Source organism: Asparagus officinalis, chromosome 3, assembly GCF_001876935.1.
Source record: "Asparagus officinalis chromosome 3, Aspof.V1, whole genome shotgun sequence".
Classification (NCBI taxonomy): domain Eukaryota; kingdom Viridiplantae; phylum Streptophyta; class Magnoliopsida; order Asparagales; family Asparagaceae; genus Asparagus; species Asparagus officinalis.
In genome coordinates, this window is record NC_033796.1 from 8,595,277 (window position 1) to 8,614,919 (window position 19,643).

General features: G+C 35.3%; 2 protein-coding genes across 3 annotated transcripts; both read left to right on the forward strand.

The window, feature by feature from the left end:
- On the forward strand, positions 1,185 to 11,073 carry LOC109832866 (alternative NAD(P)H-ubiquinone oxidoreductase C1, chloroplastic/mitochondrial). Of its 2 annotated transcripts, XM_020400333.1 has the most exons (11): positions 1,185 to 1,419; positions 3,043 to 3,179; positions 5,021 to 5,116; positions 5,666 to 5,732; positions 6,086 to 6,278; positions 7,495 to 7,588; positions 8,360 to 8,575; positions 9,526 to 9,930; positions 10,024 to 10,100; positions 10,460 to 10,563; positions 10,645 to 11,073. In XM_020400333.1, exons 1-11 carry the CDS (start codon positions 1,284 to 1,286, stop codon positions 10,782 to 10,784), a joined length of 1,665 nt encoding a protein of 554 aa, XP_020255922.1. In that variant the 5' UTR covers positions 1,185 to 1,283; the 3' UTR covers positions 10,785 to 11,073. The 2 variants fall into 2 exon arrangements, with proteins under 2 accessions (XP_020255922.1, XP_020255923.1); XM_020400334.1 differs by lacking the exons at positions 1,185 to 1,419; positions 3,043 to 3,179; positions 5,021 to 5,116 and adding an exon at positions 5,129 to 5,570.
- On the forward strand, positions 13,836 to 16,747 carry LOC109832867 (serine carboxypeptidase-like 40). Its single transcript, XM_020400335.1, has 8 exons — positions 13,836 to 14,397; positions 14,669 to 14,776; positions 15,089 to 15,363; positions 15,446 to 15,691; positions 15,764 to 15,882; positions 15,973 to 16,059; positions 16,143 to 16,248; positions 16,403 to 16,747. The coding sequence occupies exons 1-8, from the start codon at positions 14,028 to 14,030 to the stop codon at positions 16,550 to 16,552; spliced, it is 1,461 nt and encodes a 486-aa protein (XP_020255924.1). The 5' UTR covers positions 13,836 to 14,027; the 3' UTR covers positions 16,553 to 16,747.

A 19,643-nucleotide genomic window follows, 5' to 3' on the forward strand; every position in this document is an offset into this window, starting at 1 on the left:
CATAGAACGACACCCGCATGTGGACCAGTATTAAGTGGTACGGTGTCATTTGCACGGGGCCCATAATTTCTAGCGGGGGTGAGAGGCGGGTGCTAGTAGTAATATTTATGAGTGGAGTTATTCACTGACTCATTGGGCCCCACTAAACTGTCATCCATATTCTCAAATTAGATGGTAAGGGGAGAGAGTTCAATTTTCTTAATAATTACCACCCATCTCAATTTTTTGAATGAGGTCACACCATGTAAAATTTTACTATCACAAATAGTTGTTTTCACTATAATTGTTTTCATATTTAATAGTGGTTTACAAGATTATATAAAAATAAATACGTGCCATGATCTCACTCATTGGAAGCGACAGAGACGGTAATGATGGAGAGAATTAGACTCTCTTCAATTACCACCTAATTAACGAGGACCCTATTCCGTATAGAATTGAGATCAAACGTGTAACAAGAGCTAATTTGTTTTGCGATGATTGAAAGGAGAAAAGTATAATGTGCTACTTTTTATAAATCGATGAAAGGCAAAATTTATAGACTTAGGAAAAATTGATGGAAGCGATTCCTTACGTTTTTTTTCTTGAGTTAATGTCCCCTTTTCTTTCTCATTTTCAATTTTTCCTTGGAGAAAAAGCTAAAAACACTAGCATAACTGAACGTCATTTATCCACTGGGCCTTTGAAAGTTCTTTGAGGCACATTTAATGGGTTGAACGCAGCACTCGATGTATCCAAATTGTATTTAATGGGCCAAAGGAGATGTAGCTTTTACCGCACAATCGGCATCGGCCCAATTGCGTTTAGTTGACGCTGATATACGCGAGTTTATTTTCCCCGATACGCGTAAGATACACGTGCAGTAATATACGCGTAAAATACTCGCGAAAAGAAACGCGGTGTTTTCCCCAGTCGCGTAAAAGTAACGCCCACGGAAAAGTAATGCCATTTTCTGCTTATAAATCTTTTCACAAAATCCATTTCCGGTAAAACCCTAATTTCTCTACCTAGGCTTGTTAGTTTGCCCCCCTGAAAAATTTCATTTTAAAAAAAAAAAACTCTGAAATCGTTTTTTTTGCTAGCCTTTAAAATCGTTTAATGGGGTTGTTTTGGCCCAACAAGCCCAACCTGAGCACCGTGGGAATCTCGTGAGGATGTGGCACAATACGTGGCCCATTTGTGGCCTGAGCGCTCAAAGCATCACCTGAACCCTCATTCAATAGCTTGGAAGAGGGGAAGCGCTACTTCTGTCCCCTCCCATAATCCTTCGGCAAATTTCTTCGATGGCTAGGGTTTCGATCTCTCCCCTGTCGTTCTCAGCCCTCGGAGATCGCCGACCACTTACGGGGGTCCCGATGGTTAAGTTTCCGGCGAGATCATCCTGCGGCGCTCCGGCAAGCTCCGGCCGACTGCAGCATGGTAAATTTGTTCTTATCCTTACATTTAAAAAAAAAAACCGTTTTAATGTGATCATTTCAATTTGATCATGTAAGCAAGTTTGAGTTGGTAAGTGATTGCAGCCTGAATAAAGACTGAATTTTTACTAACGGAGGCACGGTGCGGGGATGTTGTTGATGTTATTTAGGAAATAAAACATTTAATCATATGATAACCTTATAGCTTCGCCAAATCCTGCAATTTCCTATCAAAATGTGTCCCTTCTGAAGTCAGGGAGATCAATGGAAGAAATTCTTTTTCTTTTTTACCTGACGTCGACCTGATATAAACGATGTAGATTATGCTGATGCAATAAAAGATCTTGGAATAAATGGAAAAATGCACAGAAATTATCCTTCGCTTGAAAAGACGGGGAATGAAAGAGAAATGATAACAAACTTTATGTAATTGTGTTTAGTCATGTAGACCGAAGAGGAGGTTCCATAGTAAAGATATAACACTTCGATGATATAATAGTGGATTGCTGCATCCAATAATATTATTGCTCTGAGTGCTGTTAACTGGAACTATGTTCTAAGTGATCAAAGCGTTGTCTAGTTTTGGCAAATATTAGACCTTGGTTATCACAGAATATGACAGATACATATAAGGATTTAGGGAGCATAGATGATGATGCTTGGTCTGGATTTGTGCTCTTACAATTGGAACTGCATCTTTGCTTTGCAAGAAAAAAGAGCTGAAACTGATTTTCTATTAAAAAACTTGGCAATAACTATGATGCTTGATGTTATTGCTAAGTTGTGATGCTTGATGTTATTGCTAAGTTGTGGAAGCTCCAAGTGGCAACTATTTTTGGAATTAATGCGGATAAATACCTTGATATAATCAGATTTGATTAAGGGTGCATATGAGTATGATAATAGGGTGTTGAGTAAATATTTGGATGAGTGTGGTATCAATCTGCATTATTTTAGACAATTTACACTGAGCTCTTACACTGGAACAAGAAGCAGTTCACAATAGGATAGTAGTAATTAATCATAAATTTTCCAAATGGGCAACTTTTATGAGTTTTAATGTAGCATCATTGATAAAATGGAGTACATATGATAGTTATCTGTACCCACAACAACCGAATTCAAAGCCAAGAAACGGATTATTACAGTTCGATAGCATTGCTGGCGTCTTGCATTCTCATTGTTCTATTGCATTTGATACATCGGAGTAGTAAGAACTGTCATCATGCCTTGTTTACACACTATTACTTCTTAAAGCTTTGCAACATCCACAGGCATGCCATCATTTTCAGCCAGTTAGTAGATTTTTTCTTGTTTATATCATTGCTGTTAAGGTACCTCTACTTTTAACTTCTATACTCTTACTCTGTATCAAGTAATAGTGTATTGCATGAAACCAAAGGTGTTATATGCAAATTTCTCCTTATTAATTTATTCCACCGGAGGTGTTTGGGAGCGTAGAGGCATCTAAATTTATTACTATCTCAGATTGCTGTATTTACTTGGACTATATTTACAGAAAAACAATTGAGTCCTCTTCTCCTTGGTTTCAGCTGCTCCTTTTTCAGAAGCAATTACTGGGTGACTTGGAGAAAATGATTTACTTTAATTTTATGGAAATGTGCAGGCAGAATATCAGTTTTCACCAGATCTGTTGGAATCTTTTTCAGTATTTCATTAGGCAGAACAGGTGTAAAACGTTTTGTTGCCCGAACATCAGGAGGTGAAACAAAAGTTCCATCGTATACCTGGCCAGATAAGCAGGTCAACCCCTTATATATAAGAAGTTCTCTTTAACATAAATGGGCAGTGGGCACTGCATATTCAGGGAATTGCTGTTCATTAATCTCCCTGCAACCATGAAAAAATAGTTCTCATTTTTTTAATGATGATAGATTATATCTTAAGCTATGAGGGTAGTTCGTTCACTAATAATTGTTGTTATCTTTAGTTCTTTACCCTGAGTTTCATTTTTGATTGAGACTAGATTATCCATAACATTATCAGATTATTATTCTCTTGACCTTTGCTTTGAAATTTGTCTCCCCATATCATTAAACGTGCAAATTATCCACTCTGTTCAAGCCGCCTCTTCTTCCTTTGTTTGTTCTTGCTCCTCGTACTTGTCTGCTGAAGCCTGGCGCATGCTAAACATGCCCAGCATGGCATATGTGGCTATGATTGTTGGGTGTAGACTTTGGGAACTACACTTATGGTACATGTGTTAATAATCACAATATATCCTCATAATTCCTTCCTTCGGCCATTTACTGGATTTGCCAGCTACACACTTTTGGCTCTGTGTGTGTGTGTATGTGTAGATAAACCATCCAATAATTGCACACCAATTTGAATTGATTAATAGTTGTTTGTTCAGAGCTAATCCCTTGATCTATATAAATGTTAGTATTTTATATTACAGTCCCATTGATCATAATTACTGAAGGAGCTAATAGTGATTGTTGTATGTGATCATGAGACCATAAAGAATGTTTAACCTACATAATATCATACACTTCTGCTTAGTAGTATATATATTTAAGAGGTATTATTATCTGATACAGGCGTATCAGGTTGCATGCCTAGAATAGAAGTCTGAAATTCATAATCGAGTGTAAATAATGGTAATCAGTCCATCTGATTTTAAGGGTTTATATTTCCTTATGAGAAAAATTCTGGTGAATAAGGCCCAAAATAATATTTATGATCATACTTACATTTTATATTCTCCTAGTCTCACATAACTTTCTAGTGGGCATGCATGTCACGTTTGTGCATATGCATAAAACTGTGCATACAACATTCCTGTTTATTTTTCATGCATTCATTATTGTGCTTAAAATAATGTTTCCTCATTCCTCGCTTAAAATCTTTTTGGATTCATATTACTCTGTCACCACCTTTATCTCCCCTTCTAAAATAAAGTATGCAATAAAGCGATATATGCAAGAGCTAATATTGAAGAATTAACTAATGCATGTAGAATTTGTTGCATTACACTTGTCCTTGATATTCCCTCTGAAGTATTAGACTTGCATGTTTCCAGGATATTATGTAGTATTAGCACATTATTCAGTTTTTATGTTTTGGGGGAACATATAACATTGTTTCTAAACGTAAAAGAAAAGGGATGGCCTTTCTAATTTTAATTTTTTTTTGAAATTATGCTAAAGAAAGACACAGAAAACTGTCTTTGGCCTCATGGATTGTAAGATTTATCTTTCTAAAATGGTTACCTTTTCAAATGAACTTTTAGACTGATTTATTTCTGATTTTCTTGCATGCTCATGCAATTCTATTTTTAGCATACTCTAACTATTTAAAAGGTTACTGTTTCTGTACAAAATGTAAAAAAGTAGTGATTCTTTTAATGGGATAATATGCAGTTTATATATGCTAAATACAAAACCCTAAAATGATCCCAAAAATTAACGAAACAATGCTCAACAGGTCTTAGAGGTAATAGTTTTTATGAGATCCATTCAGAATTCATGGGGCTGGAAGCATTTCTCTTGATTCTTATATGACTGTTTATATGCATCTCTGAATGATGCTAGGAAGGATGTTTATGTAATTAAGAGGTACAATATTTCTTTTGATTGCAGAAACCACGTGTATGTATATTAGGAGGTGGATTTGGAGGCCTGTATACTGCTCTCAGACTTGCTTCTCTTGTATGGCCTGATGATAAAAAGCCTCAGGTTAAGTGTTTCTGGTGCTATGTCAAATATGTAGTATTTTGTAAACATTCATGATTTGTATGAGATATTTCGGTGACATCTGGCACATTTTATTGGCTGCTTGCTATTTATGATTTTAATCTTATTTGTATGTTTGATTTGGGTTTGCTTCGTGCCATATACATTGAAACTTGTTAATTGCTATATCAAAGTTTTTTCGCTTGTGTTTTATATCCTTTTGTATTCATGCAAACTAGCAACTCCATTATCATGAAATTTAATGGTATCCTCTTGTGATATATAAAAATAAGCAACTCTCCTATCTTTGAAGGTATTGGAAGCACACTAGTGATGAACCCACCACTTGAGCTGATTTTGCTTTCTTTGTGTTGCAATTATGCCTTTCATGTTATTTCTTGAATTATGTGGTTGATGATTGTTGATATCCCAATGCTTTGGCCTTCTGATGCTTCAGGTTTGCTATGCTTACTGATGCGTTTTAATCAGTCCCTAAAAGTATTTGCATATAGAAAACAATCTTCTAAGTACAATTTTTTCGGACCATTTCAGGTAGTGCTAGTAGACCAGTCTGATCGATTTGTTTTTAAGCCGCTGCTTTATGAGCTTCTTTCAGGAGGTACGTTGTCTTGATGACCATATACTTTTTTTTCTGCACTTAATGCATGTCTTTATTGTCCTCTACAAAACTTATCTATTATTTTCCTTGAAGCATCGTTAACGTGGATTTCACAACGCACAACGATCCATTTGGTTCTAACTTGAACTTTTTGTATTTTTCTATCATCAAACAAATGATGAAAACAACTCCGCATTCTTACTTTCTTCATTCCTTTTTTTTATTGTTATAAATTATCAATCAGTTTATCAAATGTTATACTTTTTCTCATATTGATATTTCCCAAAACATTAAGTATTCCATGCGCTTGTTTTATTTGTCTAACATTTCTCCATTTAATTGCTGAATGACAGAAGTAGATGCCTGGGAAATAGCACCCTTATTCACAGATTTGCTGAACAACACGAGTGTGGAATTTGTCAAAGATAGAGTAAAGCTCTTACGACCTTCCGATTATGTGAATCACTCACAAATGAGGGAACCTGGAAAACAATTTTTTGGTGGCACTGTTCACCTTGAAAGTGGCACAATCATAGAATATGACTGGTAGTTATTTCATGTTTGTTTAATAAATAAAGTTATGGTTTTGTCCAGTGTTTTTTTCTTTGATAGATCAAAGCTAAAATTTTCCATGGACTGTTGTTCACTTTTGTGTCAAATATATTACAAACTGACAATGTTTCCGATGGCTCCAACTAAAAAATAAAGTATTTTACCCGTATCTTTTTGTCTAAAACTGACACCAGAATATAACAGTTTCTTTCTGATACTAGTCTCCTCTCTGTAAAATATAGAACCACTTGTTTGGAAACTAAGTTCCTAGTGACTTTGCTATTTTGAAGTTTATGATGTAGTATATGGTGTATGACTCATAATCTGAGAAGGTGGCATTTAAATTATCATCCATAGGCTTCCCATGAATGCCATATTGAAACAAATCTATCCATTAAGTTGGTAGCTCATCATCATCATCAAACTATTATTCCGTTAATTGGGTCATAGGTAGTCCCATTCGAAGTTAAAGTCCCACACTTCAGGGCCACCTATCTAGGTAGCATTCTTGATGCAAACTCGTATTAAATAAAAATATGGTAAGGAAATTCCTTCTCATGGAACGTCAAAAGAACGCTCTTATTGCTCGTGCAGTTTAAGCTTATTGAACTGCTGGGCCCTTTGAATAACTGTAGAGTGTAGACTAAAGAAACATGAAGTTGAGGAGCAGCAGTTGTTGTGACTTTCTAGGGGATTTTCCTCATGTCCACACGTCAATGTAAGCCCAAGTGCAAAATGGAGTCACATTCCCCATCCATTATGGAGTGCCAGCTAAATGAAAAATAAAAGAAGAATAAAAAGTATTTGATAGATTAGAACACCACAACATAGTTCTCTCTCTCTCTCTCTCACATGTTTCGAACCCCGTTGATGATTTTTCTAATCATTTTTATGGTTGTAACTTATTATGGTTGATTTACAAAATTATTCAATATGGCTTCATTACATGTAGTTAATTCTGTTTTATGCTGAACTTGATCTTGCTAAACTTGATCTTGCTTAATGTTCTCTTTGTAAATTAAATTTGTACGATGGAATCTATGAATCTATTGTATCTTATGAGTGATCTATTGCATACAGTTTTTGCTGATGTTTTTTTAGCTGGTGATATAATTGTAGCCTATGAACTTGAAAATTAGAATCAAGCTTACAGGCTGTAATCTATCTCCTGCCTCTTTCCGATGTTGCATCCTTACAATTGGGCAGCCAGGTTGGTTTTAGCTTTGGGAGCTGAAGCTAAAGTTGACAGTGTACCGGGTTCTGCTGAATATTCCATTCCATTTACAACCTTGGAAGATGCACGTGTAAGGAAGATTATACTTTTTATATCACTTGTATTTTGATGACCTTGCAAATATCTGTTTACTCTTATGTATACCTGGTGCTATGTTACTTTCTTCAGCCTGCATCTACCTTGGTGCACAGCGAACAGCTCATAAGCTGAGTTAATATATCATATATAGAGACTTCACATGTTTTTGTTCCTCTATTCCTGTTCATAAATGTCATTTTCTTCTGTTATGTATATTAACTGTCCCAGAAGTGTATCAGTGTCCTGTAGCTCATAGTAAAAACTGTAGTTTCATTATTGATGATGGAAATGACAATATTTCAGACATTATGCTGTATTGCATATAGAGGTGTGCTATTTGGGGCTCTAGCACTAATGTCGCACTCCACGAACAGGAGTGTGCAACACAAATAATTTTTTAAAATCCACTCACATGGACGCCCTTGACAACTCTTTTGAATATATGTATATTTGACACATGGATATATGTCATGAGTTATTAGTCATATCTGAAAGGACCCTATTTTACAAGAAAGTCTGTGAGCCACTTGTGTATTCTCATATATCTTGCTGAACAGTTGAAAATTATAACAACAATAGGATTTAGTTTCCCACAAAAGTTCCTGATTTTTCTGTGACAAATTAAATAGTTCAATGAAAGCGCGTAAACTAGATTGTTTGTAGGAAAATGAATTTGTCAAATTTTTTTTTTTCGTATCTGGATTTGAATTTACCTTCTATTACATGTCTTGATTTCCTTTATTATTTCAAACCTAATTTCTAGAAAGTTGACGACAAGCTACGCATGTTGGAACGAGAACGCTTTGATGACGATTCATCTCCTATATGTGTAGCCATTGTGGGGTGTGGTTACTCTGGAGTTGAGTTAGCTGCTACTATATCCGATAGACTACAAAATAAAGGGATAGTTCAAGCAATAAATGTTGGAACTACTATATGTCCAAGTGCTCCCCCTGGAAACAGAGAAGCTGCCTTAAAAGTGAGACTTCTTACTTATTGTAATTTATTGAAGGATGATACATTATAATTCTCATGATTGATAGATTTGTCTCTATGTCATATAGTGCTTATTGATCAGTTATGCACTATAATCAATATTCTAATATTCATATTCTTGTCAGAAAGAACCTACCATCACCAGGTCCCAATTGATGTAAGATCAATGGACTTCTTGATTTAATTTGGCATCAGATTTTGAGGCACTGTTTTAGTTTTTAGCAGTGATATCAGTTTTCTAGCATGTTACATTCCCTATGAATGACGAAACTCATGTAGCATTTAACATTTTACAACAACCTAAATAGTGAAAGATATAAAAAAGTATCTCATTCTCCTTATTTCTTGGAAACGTTAAAAAAATATTAAAAAAATAAAAATAAAAAATAAAAAATAAAAATGATAGGGTCCTTTATCTCATAGTGTCAAATATGCATGCTTCTCTAGTAACTCTCATTCCTACTATTATCATTATTACTGGTCTGAATATCGTAACCATTATTAGTTTGCATCATAAGAAAGGTTTTGATGCATTGAGTTCTGGTTCTCAAAATTAAGAGATTATTAGTAATAAAATTAAGACTGTGCACCTGGTAAAAATTAAAATTAAACAAGGTGCTACAATAACCGATAACATTTAGGGTCTTTGACAAGTTTATATCCCTCTAATCGAAATAATTTTGACACCAAAGACTCGGTCCCTAGAGTATGAAATACATATTTCTGAGAAACTTAATTGTATATTTTGTAGCAAACACTAGATTCTGAGTAACATATTAATTTCTAGAAACGGTCCAGCTGTTGGCCTTTTCTTTTTTCAGGATTATGTCATTTATAATCTCTACTAATACAACATTCATATATGCTTAAAAATTCAGTCCCTAGAAATATGATGCTCCATGATCTTTGACAAGTAAAACTTCGCTTCACCAGGTACTTCAATCTCGCGACATTCAGCTCTACTTAGGTTATTATGTAAGCTGTATAAAAGAAGCATCAGTTTCTGAAAATTCAAATACACTAACGAGTAACGGAGAAGGAATGGGTTCTAATAAGGAAACAACTCATAGTAAATTCATCTTGGATCTTCAACCTGCTGAGAGAGGTCTAGAGAGTAAAATGGTGGAAGCAGATTTAGTGTTATGGACTGTAGGATCTAAGCCATTAGTTCCTGAGCTTGAGCCTTTTGACTGGCCTCGTGGTATACAATTAAATGTTCGGGGGCAAGCAGAGACAGATGAAACCCTTCGTGTAAAAGGACATCCTCGTATATTTGCAATTGGCGACTCGGCAGCTATAAGAGACTCATCTGGAAGGCTTCTACCTGCAACAGCACAAGTATGTCAATTCATAGTATCATTTGTACATGTTCTCTTGATTTCTTAGGTAAATTCTACAATCAACTATTCATGTCACCGGTTGCTTTGTCAGGTTGCTTTTCAGCAAGCAGATTTTGCTGGTTGGAATCTTTGGGCAGCAATTAATGACCGACCTCTACTACCATTCAGGTGTTTTTTTCTTGTTGTTGATGTAACTCGTTTTTCTTTTAAATAAAAATCTGGTTATCAAAATTTGTGTCATTCGTGGCTAGATATATCAAAAAAGGACCATGAAATACTTGTGATAGTTTTGGACTATAGGAAGATCGACCAGAAAACTCTTGCAAATTGCTAGGTTCTAGCCAATAAGTTCTACCTAAGCTAAAAACTATAAGCACGTATTTATTACCCTCTTGGAGACTGATTTGTTTCATCACATTCAGCTAGAAATCAATTCATTTACGTGTCTGAAATTTTCAGCCCGAGACATGGGATTTTGACTTGAATTCCAACCTCATATCCTTAATATCGGCCCATTTGGTTGCTAGGTTTCAAAATCTTGGAGAGATGATGACCCTTGGGAGGAACGACGCAGCAATCACCCCAAGCTTCATCGAGGGTCTAACGCTCGAAGGCCCTATAGGGCATACAGGTAGGTAGATTTTTCTCATTTTCAGCGCTAGTCACTCGCGAAATTAATGCAAGTAGAAGACAATTCAAATTTTGGTTGCAGCGAGGAAGCTGGCGTACTTGTGGAGATTGCCTACTGATGAACATAGAGTGAAGGTAGGAATCAGCTGGCTTACAAAGTCTGCAATAGATTCTGTTGCTGAACTGCAGAGCACATTAACAAAAGCGCTCTCAGGATATTGAAAGAAATTGCCTGATGATAGTTCATTGCATAACCACAATGATGCATGATTGTATATTCAGGGTGAAAAATGTCTGAAAGCGTTTACAATTTCCGTATCTTGACACAGAGCTAGGTTCAGATGTAGACCGTTCTTAGGTGATGCGAGTACACGTGTGAGGGCTCGATAGATGTTTAAGACATGTGACTACTTTGGTTGTGAAATTATCATTACTGTCAATCTGCCCTCTGTATATTTTACTACAGAAACTTGAAATATTTCGTGTCATCGTAATATTCTTCGCCTTTTTTAAGTGTAAGCATTTTTCCTAGGCGCTCCCTCTCTCCCCCCCAAGATTGAGGACACCGGATATAAATCCTGAATGTTTTATTGGAAACATAAAAACGAAAATAAAAATGAAAGTATCAGGAAAACGGAAACTATGACAGCGGAATCTCCCAATAAAACCGCAGATTATGCTTTAGGAGAAGACTTGAAACGGTTCTGTTTGGTTGTATGTTTTTACCATGTAAAAGGATGGTAAGTGTAAAAAAGTGGGTCCCAATGTCAGCTTTCATCACTTTCAATTGTTTGTTTGTAGTTGTGAAAATAGTGTAAAGTGATTTTATATGTTGATGTGACTTGTAAAGTGATTTCATAAAAAAAAGACATGATTTTAGGAGAAAGCTGACATTGAAGTCATGAAAAAATAATTCCAACCAATATGATCATTTGAGTAGGGATCACTTTTTACACTTTCCAAACAAACAATTGATCATTTGAGTAGGGATCACTTTTTACACTTTCCAAACAAACAATTAAAGTTACATTTACAAACCAAACAAGCAATTTATGATTCCGTTACATTTACAAACCAAACAAGCAATTTATGATTCTAATGGAATAAAAAACAAACAAAGAAAAGTATAAAAATAAAATTGATGAGGTGGATAACAACTTTTCAAGTTGTGTCATAAATACACAACTTTACCAACAACAACCAAACAGCCCCTTAACAGTTGGAGAAATTTTCAAAACCGACCCTTTTGGATTTTTAATTGTAAAAAACGACCTATTTCAGTTTTATTTATAAAAACCGACCCAGTTGGTTGAAACTGGGTCGGTTTTTGAAATTTTTTCTTCCAAACTTCACGGGAGTTCAACTCCCGTGAAGTTTTGTTATGAGAAAAACTTCACGGGAGTTCAACTCCCGTGAAGTTTCCCAAAAAAATTTAAAAAAACCGACCTGTTTTCAGCTAAATAGGTCGGTTTTTGTAAATATTTTCAAAACCGGTCGTTTTTTGCAATTAAAAACCCAAAAGGGTCGGTTTTGAAAATTTGTCCGCATGTATAAACTCCATTTAGCAGAAGATTTTTTTTTTTCGCTGCAAGGTGATACGAGGCATGAAATTTAAAGATATCTGCATGAAATATCAATACCGCCTTTGGTGAAATTTAAGATTAATGCTATCTGTTGTACTGGGTCAATTATGAGGGTAGAGTGTTGTGATTTGATTAGATTTTTTCCCCCTTCTTGGTGCTATTTGTGATGGGTTTTTTTTTTTGATAAAATATATGTAGTGGAGTTTAATGTTTCCATTGTTATACGATTATCACATACTTTGTGATTTTTTTATTTTTTATCTTTTTATTTTTCTTCTTTTGTTCTATATGTAACGGTGTTGAATGCTTCTATTGTTACACAATTATCTCGGAGATACGTACTAACAACTCCAATTTCGCATGGTGACTTCACGATTCCTACTATTTCCGTATACTGTTGTTGGAAACGGAAATATATGAACATCCTTCTACATAATTGGTTTAGGAATTTGGGACAAAAATTAAACAAAAAAACACTTACAGACATATGTTTTGATTAGATTTTTTATGTATATACCTTCCACTTTCGTTAGAATAATCTTGTAACATCATACTGTTCCGACTCCTAAACTTAAAAATTTTGATAAGTTGAAAAAACATAAGGATTCAAACTGCACCTCACTAAACACATCAACTTTAGTCTAATCATAATTATTATTTGACCTCAAAATTACAAATTTTTTCTTCCAAACTTCACGGGAGTTCAACTCCCGTGAAGTTTTGTTATGAGAAAAACTTCACGGGAGTTCAACTCCCGTGAAGTTTCCCAAAAAAATTTAAAAAAACCGACCTGTTTTATGCTAAATAGGTCGGTTTTTATAAATATTTTTAAAACCGGTCGTTTTTTGCAATTAAAAACCCAAAAGGGTCGGTTTTGAAAATTTGTCCCTTAACAGTTAGAGCCGGCCGGTGTGAGGTCAAGGGGGCCCTTCAGGTAACCCCTTTCAAGTGCGTTAACTTATGTTAAAATTATGCACTAATAATAATATATAAGCAATAGTTAGAACATACAATGTTCTGTCACTCGATCCTTTTCCAATTATTAAAATTTAGAAGAGTATCTTAAAAAAATAACAGTGTTAATTCACGAGCATCTTCATAATATATGTATAATTCCTTCTAGCTTAAGTTAGCAATTTAAATTTTTTATGTCTTGTATTTGCACCATGCCATATTCTAGCACTTGAATAATTTTCTCGATTTATGTTAAATACGAATTTTTTAAATATAGGTAAGTATTTATTTTGGATTAACCTCATACCTTGCTCCTTGTGTAAAGGAATTAAATTGCTCTTTTAAAAGAGTAACATGTCTTGTTAATTAGTCATCGTTACCATAGTCATACAATACAAGTTCTATTTCACTACTGACAAATGAAGTATTTTTTTTTTTCAGGCACACAACTCGGCTATTAGGGGCTGTTTGGTTCGGTTTTTTTTTTGGAAGGGGGAGCTGCCAAAGTGTCAGCTCCCCCAACAAAAAAACAAAAAACAAAACAAAACAGAACCAAACGCGCCCTAAGAAGGTGCATAAAATATCTGCATCATCTTGGTTGGACGTATTGAAGTATTGGACCCATAAATTAATATAATAATCATTAGGTAACATTCCAATAGCATTGGGGATCAAATAATTATCCATTGCACCCACATCATTCTAATCTAATCAAGCAGACCACCGATCTCTCTCTCTCTCTCACACACACACACACACATACACACACAACATGCAAAGGATACCAACTCATAGATTATTTTTTTTATGATCATTCAATTTTTCTACTTCCCCCTTCTACATACAATTCTATTGTCCATCCTTCACATACAACACTATATAAAGCCCAAACACTCCACTCAAAATCCCAAACTAACAAAAGAGAAGTATGAAGACCTCCTCCTCCTCCTTGTTTATAGTCTTCTGTATCCTTCTTCCCAGTATCAATGAAGCCAACCAAGCAAGCAAACTACGAGAGCTCATTAAATCAAAGAGATCGTCGAGTTCTTCTTCAGACGATTCATTGCGAGAGATATTATCTACCAAGTCCTTTTCTCCGGTCTACGTCAGCCCTCAAGCTGGTATGAAGGAAACAGAGAAGGTTGAGGAGTTGCCAGGGCAACCAAAGGGTGTGGATTTCGATCAGTATGCAGGTTATGTAACTGTCGATCCTAAGCATGGAAGAGCACTGTTTTATTATTTTGCGGAATCTCCTCAGAATTCTTCTAGCAAACCTCTTGTTTTATGGCTCAATGGAGGTAATTATCGAACATATAATGGAAAATGATACATGAAAACATATTGCTTCTGTTTTCTCAATGTTTTCTTTCTTTGCTGTCATACACAAAACAAATATGGTTAGTACTATCTATAAGTTACCATTAGTTCCATATATTTGACCAATGTCTTATTCTTTGATGTGATCTTCTCGGTGTCCACTTTAGAATATTCTTTTTTGCATATTATTGGATAATGGTTGTCATTGTCTCTGAAATATTCTAACTAAATATTGTCTTTTTCCTGATCAAGGACCTGGGTGCTCCTCTTTAGGATATGGAGCTATGGAGGAAGTAGGACCCTTCAGAGTAAACAGCGATGGCGAAACGCTCACCAGAAATTACTATGCATGGAACAATGGTGAGATAACTGGAAAAACGGTTAATTGAGGGTAAACCCCCATACTATATACACCTAATTACGTATAGACCCCTCGTTCTATTTTTGCAGACAATTTTTTTTATTACTCTCTCACCCTCAAGAGGTCTATTAGTTAAAAAAACAAATTTCTCAATCAGGGGTCTATCTACAACAATAGAACTACAAAGGTTCTATCCGCAATCTGGCTATAACATAGGGGGTCTATCCGCTATAAATCCTTGGAGAAAATGTCTGAAATTGGATTCTATTTATTTCTTTTCAATGCAATACTTACTTCTTTCCTCCTGTCAGTGGCAAATATTTTGTTTCTGGAGTCACCAGCCGGCGTCGGGTTCTCTTATTCAAACACAAGTTCAGATATTTCTCAGAATGGAGATAAGAGAACTGCAGCAGATAACTATGTGTTCCTTATAAACTGGCTGGAGAGATTCCCACAGTATAAAACTCGTGATTTCTTCATTGCAGGAGAGAGCTATGCAGGCCATTATATTCCAGAACTTGCATCTCTTATCCTACAAAACAACAAGATCACCAATCAAACTGTTATCAACCTTCGAGGTGTTGCTGTAAGTATATTGTTGATTTCTTAGAACAAGTTCTATATCTGCTTGAAAAATCGTAATGACTGGAAAATGATGTCGTAATCAGATCGGGAATGCTTATATCGACGAAATGTCTAATGAAATAGGACTATATGCATTTTATTGGAGCCACGCTCTAATCTCAGACGAGACTTACAACAATCTCAATTCAAGTTGCAATTTTACCGGTCAAGATTACTCTCTTATTTGTAGTGAAGCAATGGACAGAGCAAACGGAGAATCAGGAGATATAGATAGTTACAATATATATGCTCCACTTTGTGATGGTTCAAACAGCTCATCAGGGGTTGCGGTAAATAAATAAATGTAACTAATAATAAGTAATAATACTTTGGTCATTTATAACTTCTCGCTTTGTTTTCAGATGGCAGATTTTGATCCTTGTTCAGATAATTATGTATATGCTTACTTAAACAATCCTGAAGTTCAGAAAGCCCTTCATGCAAATGTGACAAAATTGCCACATGATTGGGAAGGCTGCAGGTAGAATTATCGTTTATTTCTTCACTCAAGTTAGGTTTGATATAAATATTAATACTCTCTTAAATTATTTGGTTTTTCTTTATCTTCAAGTGACATTGGATGGACTGATTGGCCTGATACAGTGTTACCTATCATTAAGGAGCTTACTACTAGCGGCATTAGTTTCTGGCTCTACAGGTAATTTTAGTGCGAAAGTTGACAAACAAAATCAAAGTAAACACTTACAAAGGCTCAAGACAAAGAATAAAAACATTTTGCAGCGGTGACATTGATAGTGTGGTTCCTATAACGTCTACAAGGTACTCCATCAAAATGCTTGGGTTGCCAATTAAGAATTCATGGCGCCCATGGTACGTCAACAAAGAGGTAACATATTTCAGTGACATATCCTAATTTACTTTAATCACAGTGCTAAAATATTAGGGAGACTGAGTTTATGAGCAACCCCATTATCTGAAAATAAGAAAAGAAGCATTTGTTGGATATAATAAAAAGTTCATTTAAGTTACTGTTGTTGCAGGTCGGAGGTTATGTTGAGGAATATGATGGATTGACGCTAGCAACTGTTAGAGGAGCGGGGCATACGGTTCCAAGTTACCAGCCCGAAAGAGCATTAGTCATGATCTCTTCATTCCTCCAAGGACAACTTCTACCTAGAAAAGCAAAATAACAGTCTCTGTGAAAGAAAGGCTCCAATATATTTTTCCTCGATATCTATCGTGGTTTAAATTGAAGCGTAAGGAGAAAAATAAATCATTTGTCATTTATTTGAAGTTGTTTCTTTTCTTAAATAGGTCGTTTCTGTCAAGTACTAGTTATCTCCATTTCTAACCTGGAACCTAGCATTACTATATAATCATGTGGAGCAAGGAGTAACCGCCGATCATTGATCAGACAACTAAAGAAACCTCTTAATCAACACAACCTTACAAATTTATTATTAAATCAGAATAAAAAACAAAAAGGGGGAAGATAGGAAGGATATTTGGACCTAACATATTATTTGTAGCCATGAACATTCCACTATCACTCTGTCCAAAAATTTGGGTCTCCACTAAACAACTTGAGAAACCTACAAGCTTATTATTACCGATGACCCGATAACTAGTGGTCTTGGACAAAGACTCTAAAAGAGACATGAGTGGTGAACTAACGATGGAAACTCACCTCTGTAACTTTCTTGGTTCAAAATGCATTGTTTCTTAGTTCCAAAAAGAGAGAGGTTTGGAATAAGAAAATCTCAAGATCAGTGCTATTCACCCAACTCCAAACTGGCAATAATCACCAACAGCATGGAGAGGACTCTTAACTCTCCATAAGTTTCATAATACACCTACTCATGCTGTGGGATTGTATATCTTCGACATACCAAGGAATCAGTTACTCAAAAAAAAAAAAAAAAATCATTTAGACATTCCATCCCCCAACTTTTTTACAAAGAAGAAAAGCCAAAAGAAACCGAGGTCATGAATCTTGTGATGCACTTTCATATGGTTCCTAACATTAACCCATTATTGATCCTGCTTGAAAATGACCCTAGTCATGGTTCATATCATGATTAAAATCAGGAAGACACAACCCATCAAAGAGTACAGGTGTTCACCAAAGGCAAAGCTTAGATGGAGTTCCATAGGAGTAACTCACTTCCATCCATGTAATTAATTGTCATAGTTTAGAGGCAAGAATGATGTTCTCAAGATCCTGCGTTAGAATTGTGAGGAAGGACAATGGTCTCTTGTACTCTATATTTTAGTAAAGATATCCTTCTAGTCTTTATCTTACGGACATTGGCTAGATTTTATCTTCTTCTTTCATGTGTTAAGTTATTTACTCTATAATTAATTCAAATCTGTAATTTCAAAGCATGAAAGACTCAACTGACTACAACGGCACAATCAGATACTTGGACAATCATATAGTACTATTCTCAGTGTTCTAGTTATACTCGATCATTGAACATGTCCTACAACCCTATCACCTAAACTGCAAATGGGAGACACCAACTAACACATGGGAGGGCAGCTATCAAAAAATATACGCTCTCTATCATAAGCTTTGTGAAAAAAATAACATTTGATTCTCTAGCATAACCACCATATCATGTGAAATATATAACCTATGAGATGCCAAAAGGTGTAGCATCTTTCTTTCATAATCCATGCACATTTCATAATAATTACTCTAAAAATCTAAACAACAAAGGAATGCCAAGGTATTAACCACCTCTTCTGACTACCATAACAGGTTAACTAGCATCCAATATATTTCATAGTAAATAAAACAAGAAAGAGAGACTCACAATTGGAATCTAAAAGAGAATATGACTCCCTAACTTAGTTGAATCAGCTTCTATTCGGTACTAAAGACTATTGATGTACTTAACGCATCTGTTCAGGGCCTGTTTGGTTGTTTTCCTTCAAATCAAAGAAAACTGAAGAAGATGGGAAAAACATCAAACAAATTTTCCTCCAATTTCCTCAATAAAAACCATGAAATGGGTGTCCTAAAATGTGAGTCACATCAACCAATAAGAATTCAGCACATCATCATTTTTCTTGGTTCCAAGATGTGAACCAAACAAAGAAAAGAAAAATGTTAAGAAAAACTTACAACAAGTAGTACTTTTTCTCCATTTTCTTTCTTTTTCCTTCATTTTCCACAATTTTTGGGCAAACCAAACAGCCCCTCAACGGAAAACTAGGGCAAAAGAATTTACCTCTACATCATTTCTGCTAATGATGGATGGACGGAGACAGCAAGAAGCCAGTTGTTTTGTCTCCATGCATCTGTATCAATCAGTTCATCCAGCCCTCTTGATTTCTTGTTCTCTAGTTTAACTTTTGAAGAACCAGTTTCCTGAGAAGGAATTTTCTTACCTCAATTGTCCAAGCACTAAAAAACGTTTTCAAAGAACTTCTGGAAGAAACGGGTTCAGTTAAATCTTAAAATTCAACTGGTAGGCTATGAAATCGCAAGATACAATTCTTCTTGTCAGAAAACAAGTAAAAACACATGAACGCCTCTTCTTCTTCATAGTCTTATTTAACCTGGTACTTTAAGTTTACTCATCCATACCAGTTATAACGACCAACACTATGTGGTTTTGTAATAATGAACAACACTAGTTGGAGAATTGCTGTTTCAAATATTTATTATAGAACATTTGTTCGCTTAACTTGTTGGTAAAATTTAGATACAATACTAACAGGGAAAGACTACAGAAAGATTGACCAAAAACCAGAAATATTGATGGACAAAAAGTATATCTAAGATCAGTTTGTTTTCAAGGGAACTATTCAGAAATAGACTGTTCTTTGGTGATATGAATATGTATATAGTAGTGGGTTGATCTGGTACTGTGCAAAATGATAGATGCTATGAGATATGATGAACTACTTGGTATCGTTGCCGCCAATCTTCCCAATGCATCTTTTACTATGGAAGCTTGAAATATTCTACACTATAGATATGTGAACAATCTGCACTGTTTTCCTCCCTCTTTCCAGAAAATTCCTAGCAGTGCATGCTCCCTCCCTCTGAAGGTTGAGGACACCAGATATAAAACTTGAATGTTTTATGAAAAAAGGAAATTATACAGTAAAAAGGAAACTATGACATCTTAGATTATAAATGTGCGATGGGTTCATCGGACACTTTGCAAAACGATAGATGTTTAAGACATGGACTACTTTGGTTGTGAAATTATCATTACAGTTCATCTGTATCTTTTACTACAGAAGCTTGAAATATTTCATGTCATC

What these genes read in the sequence shown, in the direction of transcription:
- LOC109832866 (XM_020400333.1), top strand. Translation starts at nt 1,284, where the DNA reads ATGGCTAGGGTTTCGATCTCTCCCCTGTCGTTCTCAGCCCTCGGAGAT. An exon ending in CTCCGGCCGACTGCAGCATG is followed by an intron (nt 1,420 to 3,042) that starts GTAAATTTGTTC and finishes GGAAATGTGCAG; the next exon opens with GCAGAATATCAGTTTTCACC. An exon ending in ACAGAGAAGCTGCCTTAAAA is followed by an intron (nt 8,576 to 9,525) that starts GTGAGACTTCTT and finishes TCGCTTCACCAG; the next exon opens with GTACTTCAATCTCGCGACAT.
- LOC109832867 (XM_020400335.1), top strand. Translation starts at nt 14,028, where the DNA reads ATGAAGACCTCCTCCTCCTCCTTGTTTATAGTCTTCTGTATCCTTCTT. An exon ending in TGTTTTATGGCTCAATGGAG is followed by an intron (nt 14,398 to 14,668) that starts GTAATTATCGAA and finishes TTCCTGATCAAG; the next exon opens with GACCTGGGTGCTCCTCTTTA. An exon ending in CATGGTACGTCAACAAAGAG is followed by an intron (nt 16,249 to 16,402) that starts GTAACATATTTC and finishes CTGTTGTTGCAG; the next exon opens with GTCGGAGGTTATGTTGAGGA.